The sequence below is a fragment of the Gopherus evgoodei genome, chromosome 2, assembly GCF_007399415.2.
Source record: "Gopherus evgoodei ecotype Sinaloan lineage chromosome 2, rGopEvg1_v1.p, whole genome shotgun sequence".
Taxonomy (NCBI): domain Eukaryota; kingdom Metazoa; phylum Chordata; order Testudines; family Testudinidae; genus Gopherus; species Gopherus evgoodei.
The window spans coordinates 2,931,113-2,942,163 of record NC_044323.1 but is presented as its reverse complement, the minus strand read 5'-3'; the positions used below and the strand labels follow the sequence as shown (position 1 = coordinate 2,942,163).

Here is an 11,051-nt window from a genome sequence, read left to right as displayed (position 1 = left end):
AGAGTATGTCTACACAGCAATCAGACACCTGCAGCTGGTCCCTGCCAGCTGACTTGGGCTCGCAGAACTCGGGCTAGGGGTCTGCTTCACTGCTGTGTCGGCTTCTGGGCTGGGGCTAGAGCCCTGGTTCTAGGACTCTGGCAAATAAACTGTCAAAAAATGTCACCCAGTTCTATTCCCAACACTGTAGCAGATAAGCGCTGAGTGTCTAAGACAATATTTGGTACCAAAACTATGAATTAAGTCAGCTGTACCAGACACCAGCAAAATCTGCGTTATTCAAACTCCAAAAGAGACAGGAGCCAGCTGCGAAACTCGGACCCGGGCCATTAAAACAAACAGGAAACAAAATCAAATGCCATTGATGTTTGGGACAGAAAGAGGGCATCTGATAGAAAGCAAGAAGATAGTAACAGAATATGCCATTAGTTACTCCAAAGCAGTGTTTGTTGCTCTGTGAGGGGCACGCGTCATTGGTGGGCAGCTATGTAGCAAGGAGATTAGAGAGGACGTGGACGGGAGATCTTCTAGGAAAACCCAGGTCCTCTAATAGGGGTGATTCAATAGCTGGGGCTCTTCCCTCTAAGCTGCTGCTGAAGGTGGCATCTGTCAAACAAGATGCAACCTCCCTGTGGTCCTCCCACACAGGGCTATTATCTAGCTCCGACACTTTGGGCAAGGACAGGGTAGTAGGCCCAACGTCCTGATTAAACTATAACTGGGTAATTAGTCGCTCTCCCTTAAATTCCCCTGTAGTTGTAGCTGGAGATGGAATTCTTCCCTTCCCCACTGCTGTGTTGTACTGTGCTCAAGAACTGCTGCAACCTACCCTAGGCTCTTCTCCCTTCTAGCTGCCAGCGATCGCTGTGCATAGATTCATGGGACTGGAAGGGACCTCGAGAGCTCTCCTAGTCCAGTCCCCTGCACTCATGGCAGGACTAAGTATCATCTTACTACAGGGACTCAGTGTGTACTGCCAAATCCCCTGGCTTTTCTCTCTGGACGCTGTTGCCAACACTCCCCTCCATGCTGGTGCTGCCTTGTAACCTAGGGCTCCCACAGCACACACAGACCTCCCCACACCGTGGGCCCACTGCAGCAGGACGTGGCTGTGTCCGACGTTAATCCTGTGCTCGCTCTTCATTAACATGCATTCGACACAGCTGGAGCACGTGGGGTTATCTGTGTCCCCTATGCCAGAGCGTTTAATAGTCCAGCTGAGTAGTCAGGGTTCAGTGGAAAGCAGCCGTACCCCTTCTCTCCTGGGTACATGAGATGGGAAGGGGGCCTGGAACTCTATTCTGTTGTTACATGGGATCACGGTCTGGAAAAGACTGGGATTTACAGGTCACTCATTTAGAAAGCAAACATATGCCCCACATGGCACAGAGATTAATCTGATTTCATAAGCGCCGAGTCTCCTTGGAGTCAAACACATCCAATTTTATAATGAGAGTTGGTTGGGAAAGAAAGCATATTTAGCAAAACAAAATTCTCTAGATATTAACATTTTTGGTATAATTCAGTCTGGTGTCACTGGCAGCCTAGCCAGCGAGTGGCTGAAGGACTAGCCAGAACACCATAAATGATGTGTGATGATTGGCTGTCTCTCTGTAAGTGCTGATGGATCTATCGATCAAGGTATAATTCAATATTTTTTGTGAATTTGGGTCTTTCTTCCAACTAAAATGAAGTTTTGGGGCATTTTGGAAGTATTTGAAATTTTTCAAAGTATTTAATTTTATTGAGGAAATCCCACTCGCACCCTCCTCTTGTTTCCAGTGGGGGAAAAGTGAAAGAAAATTCCCACATGTACACATGAAACGAAACAAAATGGTCTTTACAAAAAATGAAATATTGAAATGTTTGTATCCAAAGTTTTGAAATGTTCATATCAAAAGTTTTCATCCCCCCAAAAATTTTGTTTTGCAATTTTTAGTCAAACCCAAAAACATTTTGACCAAATTGAATATTTTTCACAAGTATCTTTGCTTTGGTCAGAAGGATATTTTCTGGCAAAAAGTAGGTTGACCAGTTCTAGTGATAACACCTGTCCCTTCCCTGCGTAACGTAGGACATTGTTCAAATTGAATTGAAAGCACTAGCCTGTAAACCAGCCTCCCATATTGCCCTCAGTTCCATGGCCTATTTCCTAACATATTTTTTACCAAATAAACAGAATTTGTCACAACATAAGAGAGCGATCCCACAAACCCTTATGTAAATAGGTTGGTTTCCTGCAACAGAACTACCTACGTGAGTAGAGACCACGGGATCATTGGCTTTAGACCAGTGGGTCTCAAACTAGAGCTGCCACTTGTTCAGGGAAAGGCCCTGGCAGGTCTGGCCAGTTAGTTTACCTGCCACAACCACAGGTTCGGCCGATCGCAGCTCCCACTGACCGCGGTTCACCTCTCCAGGCCAAGGCATCCAATTTCTTTGCTGGTCTCTAGTTAGCAGGGGTGGCTCTAGGTATTTTCCTGCCCCAAGCACAGGAGGTAGGCTGCCTTCGGCGGCTTGCCTGCGGGAGGTCCCTGGTCCCACAGATTCGGCGGCACACGTGTGGGAGGACCGCTGAAGCTTCGGGACCAGGGGACCCTTCACAGGCATCCCTCCGAAGGCAGCCTGCCTGCCGCCCTCGCGGCGACCGACAGAGCACCCCCGGTGGCTTGCCGCCTCAGGGCTGGTCCAGACTGGGGGGGGAAATCGATCTTAGATACACAACTTCAGCTATGTGAATAACGTAGCTGAAGTCGAATATCTAAGATCGGATTACTCACCCGTCCACACCGCGCGGGATCGCTGTTCGTGGCTCTCCCTGTCAATTCCGGAACTCCGTTGGGGTTGATGGAGTTTCGGAATCAATATAAGCGCGCTCAGGGATTGATATATCGCGTCTAGATTGGAAGCGATATATCGATCCCCGAGCAATCGATTTTAACCCGCCGATACGGCGGGTAGTCTGGACGTACCCTCAGGCACATGCTTGGCGTGCTGGTGCCTGGAGCCGCCCCTGCTAGTCAGGTTATTCAGCAATAACCAGTTATTCACTCTCTTTATTTTTGTCTTAGGCTTGGTCTACACTTAAAAATTAGATTATGTCACCCAGCGCTGTGAACAATTCCTTGCCCTGAGTGGTGTAGCTAGGTCAGACTCATCTCCGGTGCAGATGTGGCTAGGTCAAGGGAAGAATCCTTCCATCAACATAGCTGTCACCTCTCAGCGAGATAGTTTAACTACATAGACAGAAAAACTCTCTTCCATCAGTGTAGGAAGCATCCATACTACAGCCCTACAATGGCACCACTCAGCAGCTGTCGAGTAGACAGGCCCTTAGACAGCTATTCATATATGTCAGTGAACGTGATTAGAATAGTGACTGTTAGCAAGTACAAGCCGGTCACCCCTGGTCCTCTGTCTTGCCATGTTCTTAGTAATGGAGGCAGCTCAAGCTGTGAGAGGCTGTCCGTGTTCTGGTTGCAGCTGTGGGGTGGGGGAGTGGGGTTTGTCTCCTCTCTTGGTATTTTTGCTCCCCTTATCGCACAGAGAGCTACACGGCGAGGTTTCGAAGCCCCTCTCTTTGCAGGCACTGGCTCATTGGCTGACAACACGTTCCCGTGGGAGAAGGAGAAAGCCACAGCTTGAGGAAGAGCTGTGCACAGACTGAATGAGCCAATCATTCCCCTTTGCACGAAGCTGCTGAAGAGGCAGTGTATATGAAGCACCCGGGCACTGCACTCCTACCTTACCTTGAAACAAAGAGGACCAAGGATGGCAAGCTGCTGGGCGGTCCTGCTGCTGCTGGTCACCGTGGCCGCTGCGGTCCCCGTGAAGACCCCTCAGCCCTACGAGAAGGCCATTGCCCGGGCCATCGCCTTCTACAACCAAGGACCAACGGTGAAATACGCCTTCCGCCTCCTTACAGCCACACCTCCGCCTGAAGTGGTGAGTACTGAAGGGTTCCCTTCGTTAGCTGCTGTTTGAAACCCAGGCACATACTCGGGGATACGTGATTCTCCCTGAACCTGGGCCCCGTCAGCTCTCACCCGGGTCACTCAGTGCCTGCTCCATAGCCCATGAAATAGACTCCAGCAGGGGTTGGATCAGACCCCTGACCTTTCACTGTTCTAACACTGAGAGGCAGGGTGGGTCGGTGGCTGAAGCAGAGGATTGGAACTGGGGGCACCTGGATTCTAAACCTGGCTCTGCCACTGACCTGCAGGGTGACCTTGGGCCTGTCCCATTCTTCAGCTGCCTGATGTAGTTAGATGATAAACTCCTTGGGGCTGAAATCTCTCTTTGTTTCTCACTATGTGCGCGCACAGGGATTAGCTCAATGGGCCCCCTGCCTTAGAGGAGGCTGTTAGATGCTAACAACAGTGACGATCCTCTCAACTTCGAGGCTTCACACTCCTCCAAATGTATAACTCAGCAGCAACCTCCTAAGGGCAACCGGTCCCACTCCACTAAGCAGCCTGTCCTCAATAAGAGTATCCAGCTCTTATCAGTAGCTCTCAAAGGAGGCCAGTAACATCGTCCCCATTTTACAAATGGGGAAACTGAGGCACAGAGAGGGGACATGACTTGCCCAGTGGGCCAGTGGCACAGCCAGGAATAAATCCCAGTTTATTAGGCATTAACAAAGCTGGGATTGCTTCCTAACCCCAAAACAAAAGACACTGAAATAAAAATGCATTTCAGAAGGGTTAACCATGGCCGGTCGTGGTGGTGGGGATGCTGGTGGAACAGGATTAGCCTGAGACACTCATGGAGACACTGTACATACAGCATTATTGAAATATTCACAGCTGGCTGAATGGTGCAGTGCTGTCCTACCAAATTCTCAGAGCTACATCTAAAGTAAATGCAACATTCACTACATGCTAATGAATACCGTCGGATTGCTTCAATATGCATTTACCACAGTGTTTCTCAAACTGGGGTCACTGCTTGTGTAGGGAAAGCCCCTGGCAGGTCCGGCCAATCGTGGCTCCCACTGGCCGCAGTTGGCAGGTCAATGGGAGCTGCTGAAAGCGGTGCGGCCCGAGAGACTTACTGGCCACCGCTTCCAGCAGCCGCCATTGGCCTGCAGCGGCGAACCGCAGCCAGTGGGAGCCGTGATCAGTCAGATGTGTGGACGCGGCGGGTAAATAAACCAGCCCAGCCCGACAGGGGCTTTCCCTACACAAGCAGCGACCCCAGTTTGAGAAACACTGATTTACCACATCACATCTCAGCTAAGGATTAGACACTGACATAGAGAATAGGAACAACATGAGTTATATAAATTGAGGTAAAATTGTATAAAGGGTACAACCACTACCTGCTGGAAGTTATGGACCCCTTCCCCTATGGCAGGTTATTCTGTAATTGTCCAGTAGGGGACTTTGATACCTTCCTCCAAAGTGTCTGGTACTGACCAATGTTGGAGACAGGAGACCAGAGTAGCTGGCTAACTGGTCTGATCCACCATGAAATTCTCACAAGTGAGCTCACTGTAGACCATTGACACAAGGCTATCCCCTGCCTGCACCCGCCACCTCATTCCTTGCTTCATGCCAAGGCTTTCAGTGGGACTGCTCGTTTAAGGGTACCAAGGTCTGGTCCCAAAGACTCAGGCTGCATTGGTACATGTCATCAGCTGCTAAACAAATGCAGTGGTTGAGCCCGGCGTGAAGCTACTCGCCAGGAGAAGGGTATCTCATTCCTTTACTGGTTCTCTCTTAGGCCCAGGGCACCATCTCCAATACTCTTCAGCTGAACTTCACCATCATGGAGACCACGTGCCCGGCGTCAGACAAAACCCCTGTGGAGCAATGCTCCTTCAAAGAGAATGGGGTAAGGAACAGCTCTGGGGGTGGAGATAGTGCCATGTTCTCTTGTTTGGCACACCTCTGCCAGGATGAGCAACAAGCTCTCCTGAGTCCCTGGGGCTACAGTGGACACCTGGCAGGCTTTTACTGCCTTTGGCTTTGCACTGTGATGCTATGAACTATAATGATCCAATGTGTCGTCACAGAACCTGCTGAGCCACATTCACTGCTGTAAATGAAGCTGCAGGTTTCTTTTGCTTGTTCCACCAATGAACTTAGCCCTGTGTCCAGGGGGGCTGGAACAGTTTGTATTGTGGGGGTGCTGACAGTCATTGAACAAAACTGTGTAATCCCTGAATATAATGGAAACCACTTTGAACTGGGGGAACAGCAACCCCTACATCTCGGCACTCCTAGTTCCAGCACCTCTGCCAGTGTCATAATCACAACTCAGAAAGATCTGTTCTCAGCTTCACTCAGGTCTGTTAACCCACCAGCCCTAGCAGGGGGACAAATTACACTGAAGATCAGGAAAAAATGTGTGGCACAGTGTTTAGGGCTGTGACCCAAGACAAGAGATGGAAGTGCTGGTACTAGGGATTCTGAAAACGAGGCAGAACAGAGGGTTAGAAAAATTCCTGCGGAGAACAAATGACGGGGAAAAGGAGCGAGTGACGTACTGGTTCTCTGCCACCTCTGCCCTCTGGGATATATGTGTGTCTGTTTCAGCTGAAGGGAAGGATGCAGGCTTCCAAAATTCAGCAAACAATTTCACAGCCAGAATTTCAAAAACGGCCTCTTGCTTTGGGGCACTCAGCTTCAGGCACGTAGATGCCTGAAGTTAGGCACCTGCCATTCATCGTTAGGCCTCTAACTAAGCTTTTGACTTTCAGAGGTGGCGAGCGCCCACTTGAAGCCCCAGTCGAAGTCAGTGTGAGCTCAGCACCTCTGGGGGAAAAAGCACACCACCATAGACCCACCGTTCCTAACTTCCCTGAATGTCTTCAACAGCCCCCAGACTGAGTGAATATCAGAAGGGAAGGATCCAGGGAAGATCAAATAGAAACATATTAAAGAAGTCAGTAAGTGATGCCAGCTGCTGACCGGATTTCACCTTAAATTGCAGCGGCTGCACGATCTAGTGGACAATGCAGTGACATAGAGTGACCAGATAGAAAGTGTGAAAAACTGGGACAGAGGGTGGGAGGTAATAGGCACCAACATAAGAAAAAACCCCAAATTACCAGGACTGTCCCTATAAAATTGGGACATCTGGTCACCCTAAAGTGACAAGACACAGATTCAGCAATTTAGCACTACAGGAAGGGTGAGGTCTGATCCATACCTGCCCGAACACCTGCTTCCAGATGTGAGTGGTGGCGGGGGGCGGGGGTCCATCAAGAGAGAAGAGGAGACTGTTTTTTTCTGCTAAAAGGATCTGTTTTGAGTTACTGCACCATGTGCCAGAAGCCGAAAGAAGCACCCCCCTACTTCTTTCTGCTTTTCGCACAAGAAACAGTAAAAGAGATGAGCAGAAAAAAGACCCTCCTCTCCTCCCATGGAAACCTCCTGCATCTAGGAGCAGGCATCCAGGAATGCGTAGATCTGACCTCAGCCCACCTGCGGAATTCACCTGAGCTGCTGCAATGCTTTGGGGGACAGCAGTGACGGGCAGGGTTCTCCTGTCGCTGTTGATAATCCACCATCCCAGGTAGGTGGAGGGAAGAATTTTTCCCTCGACCTAGTGCTGTCTGCACGGAGGGCTAGGTGGGCACAGATACATCTCTCAGGGGTGCAGCGTTACCCTGAGAGACGTAGCTACGCCGCTGTAAATTTGCAGTGTAGACCTCAGTCTACCTAGATCAAAGTGAGCTGGGCTGTCCCTACGTGAGCTGGAGCCACACCTCCCCAAGTGCCGTTTAGACAGACTAGAAGCTATTGTCCCCTCCTCTCCCTCCCTTGCAGCTGGTCAGAGACTGCTCAGGACACTTCTCCACCCAGGAAACATGCTCTGTCTTCGCGATCACCTGTGACGTCGCCCCTCCGCAGGTGAGCTGTCCAACCCGATTACTCGGGGGGCGAGGGAGGGGAGAATTTATACCCTGAACAAGAGGGGCTGGGGCAGCATCTCCCCAGGGTGAAAATGCCACTGGGGCTCTCCTTCTGCTTTGGGTGCATTCACCTGCAAACCCACCTCTGCCAAAGAGAGAGAGGAGTCAAATCCTTCCCCTATGTGGGACCTAGACACCCCAGGGAAGGCGAATGTCCGAGATGGCTCTTTGTCACTGCACGGCCGGGTCTAACAAAACGAATGTCTGAGTTTTGGCAGAAGACGCCCGTAACCTCATGCTACAGACATTAGGCCCCAGGTTGGCTTCCCGGTCTCTCCTACAAAAGGATCTGCCTTGGCTGGGATGGGTCAACCCTCAGTTGAAGTCGTAGGGCCTCATCCGGACATCAAGTGAAACCCATGACAGTCTTTCCATTGAATTCAATGAGCTTTGTTTCAGACCCGGAGAGACAGAAGTACGTGATTTGGATCCCCATATGAAAGGATTTCCCCAGAACATCAACCCTCCAGCTGGGAATCCCAGTTCCTCCCCGGCACAGACCCCATTAGTGTGGTGTCATCCAGCAGCCAAGAGAACTGTCCTCCTGAAAGTGAGCCCTTCCCACACTGCCCAGGAAGAGCCCCAGCTGCTATGGCAGACGCTTGTCCCGGGACGTAGAATTCCAGCCATCCCTTCCTGGCCATTCCCAGCTCCTCTTGGTCTAGCTCCAGTCTCAGACTCCGCTCCCCAGAAGGGGCTGCACAAAGCGTGTTAGAATAGGACTGTCCCCTGGTCCCCCAAACCAGCCCTCAGATATTTGACAAGGTGCAGATGATGAAGTTGAACATAAACACCATTAGAAGCCAGGTGAGTCTCCATGGAGACGCTAACACACTTCTTTCCCCCTCCATAAAGCCCGTTCGCGTCACCAGGTGGTGGCCCCTTGTGAGGATAGGCGCAAAAATCGTCGGTCACGGCATTGACTACTACCGCAGAAGGGGTTAATCCAGAGATCGAGGAGGTTAACGCAAGCTTGGCAGACCTGCCCGTGCCCCACACTGGAAGCTTACCAGGAATCACGCCGCAAGTCGGAACCGCCCCAGGGATCGCACTTTTCCTCATGGCCTAGCTTCCCCCTTAGTCCAATTGCATCTGCCAGGGCTTCTCTGTACAATAAATGGCTGTTCACAGAGCCGTATGGTTGTGCATGTTTCCTGCGCACCCGCGCACGTCCCCTCACCCCTCACCTTCCCATGCTGCCCCCACCTGTGCTTGCAGTCAGTGAAAAGCCCCCGTTAGGCACCCAGCTGCTCCTCTCCCCCGGCCCATTGCCAGGGAGGGCCAGAAGCCCAATGCCTGGAATGGCTTTAGCATCTGGACTTCAAGTCTAGCAGGGAGCTGAGACAACGCGCGAAGCCCAGCACACGGGCAGAGCCAATGTAAGAGGCCCGTACCCCGGACTCACCCAGCTTAGTGACATGGATTGTGGGCGCCTCTGGCTTCCATCACTGCAGCTCCAATGGGGCAACCAGCCAGTCCAGGGCCCACAAAGTTATGGGGGCCCAACCAGGGTATGATTTCAAATGCAGGAGTCCCAGGCTGGAGGTCTCTGGGTATTGCACCCCTGATAGGTACGGATAGATAGGACTCAGGCATCTGGAAGCCTGTATACCCACTGCCTGAAGGTGTAGCCAGAACATAGATAGATAGAACCCAAGCATCTGGTGATCTGCTGTGGGTGGGGGAGGACTTTCTGTGCTGGTGCTGCAGTGGGCTGCTGGCCATGGAGGGCTCCTGGATCTAGCCCACGTGTTCCTGCCACTACCAGACCCCCAGAAGTTGAGCCACAATGCTCCACAATGGAGAGGGGCCCCAGAGGAGAGCAGGATCCGCCAGCCCTGCAGGGCAAAGGGAGTGGCTAGAATGGGGGGTGGCTCTGTTTGGAGTGGCTCCAGGCTTGAGCAGCCAGCAAGGACACACGGGGGAGGCACGGTGGCATTGCAGCGCTGGGGACACATGGGGGGCACAGCAGGCAGAGCCAAGGGACATGGGGGCCCCTAGAGATGAAACACAAGGTAAAAGCATTGGCTCCTTTGTATGGGGTGGGGGTGGAATAGGGGAGGGGGAACTAGATCGGAGCCAGAGGGGGACAGGGAGAGCAGCGGGAGCAGAACTGAGGGGCTGGAGTTGCTCAGGCTGGGGAAGGGGACGAGTGGAGCTCAGGGCATCTGGATCGGAGCTGGGGCCAATGCGGAATTGGAGTAGCTGAAGGTGTTTGAGGGGACGAGCTGGGGGAGGGCTTGTGGGGGCTTGAACCAAGGCTGGGGGGTGGATCAGGGAAGATGGGATCAGGGCTGAACAGATGGAGGCTGGAGAGGGGTTGAGGAAGAGCTGGGGCAGGGATTGGAGCTGTGGGGTAGCGAACCAGGAGCTGGGGGGCTGAAGGATGGTTATTAGTTACTTGTACCGCCTTTGCACCCAGAGGCCTCCGGTGATATCAGGGCCCCAAGGTGCTAAGTGCTGTACAAACCCAATGTGAGCAACTGGCCCTGCTCAGAAGAACTGACAGGCTGAATGGCTGAGACAGACAAAGGGTGGGGGAAAGGAGGGGTCATTAGCCCCAGTTTACAGAGTGGGAGCTGAGGCCCCAGGCCAGACAGGGAATCTGGGACCTAGACCTCCTGATTCCCAGCTGTGTGCCTTAGCCCCAAGACCAGCCTTCCTTTCCTAAAGGCTGGAGGAGCTAAGGGTCTGCAAACTGACTCCTAATTGGGGTGGTGGTACAGGGGGAGTCTCCCTCCTTTTGGCATGTTACTACTGGCATTCCAGAGGCAGCCTTTGAGGTTGAGTCTGTGACTGGCCCTCCATCACTGACCTGTCATTGCCCCAGGCCTCAGACTGGCCCCTCTCTCGCCCCAGTCTCAGCTGCCGTCAGGCCGAATGACTCTCCCCGCCTGCCTGGGGTCATACGGCTGTGAAGCCAGCAGTCAAAGGGTCTGGTTCGCGCTGGTCTTCGCGCGTTGACTCAGCTCCCTGCTAGACTTGAAGTCCAGATGCTAAAGCCATTCCAGGCATTGGGCTTCTGGCCCTCCCTGGCAATGGGCCGGGGGAGAGGAGCAGCTGGGTGCCTAACGGGGGCTTTTCACTGACTGCAAGCACAGATGGGGGCAGCATGGGAAGGTGAGGG

At 52.3% G+C, this 11,051-nt stretch overlaps 1 protein-coding gene across 1 annotated transcript; it reads left to right on the top strand.

Annotated features, from left to right (window-relative positions):
- The first annotated feature begins 3,771 nt into the window (after positions 1-3,771).
- LOC115647277 (cathelicidin-1-like) lies at positions 3,772-10,888 on the top strand. Its single transcript, XM_030554179.1, has 4 exons — positions 3,772-3,945; positions 5,728-5,838; positions 7,779-7,862; positions 10,784-10,888. The coding sequence occupies exons 1-4, from the start codon at positions 3,772-3,774 to the stop codon at positions 10,886-10,888; spliced, it is 474 nt and encodes a 157-aa protein (XP_030410039.1).
- The last annotated feature ends 163 nt before the right edge of the window (positions 10,889-11,051 follow it).

What these genes read in the sequence shown, in the direction of transcription:
- LOC115647277 (XM_030554179.1), top strand. Translation starts at nt 3,772, where the DNA reads ATGGCAAGCTGCTGGGCGGTCCTGCTGCTGCTGGTCACCGTGGCCGCT. An exon ending in GCTCCTTCAAAGAGAATGGG is followed by an intron (nt 5,839 to 7,778) that starts GTAAGGAACAGC and finishes CCTCCCTTGCAG; the next exon opens with CTGGTCAGAGACTGCTCAGG. An exon ending in GTGACGTCGCCCCTCCGCAG is followed by an intron (nt 7,863 to 10,783) that starts GTGAGCTGTCCA and finishes CTCTCGCCCCAG; the next exon opens with TCTCAGCTGCCGTCAGGCCG.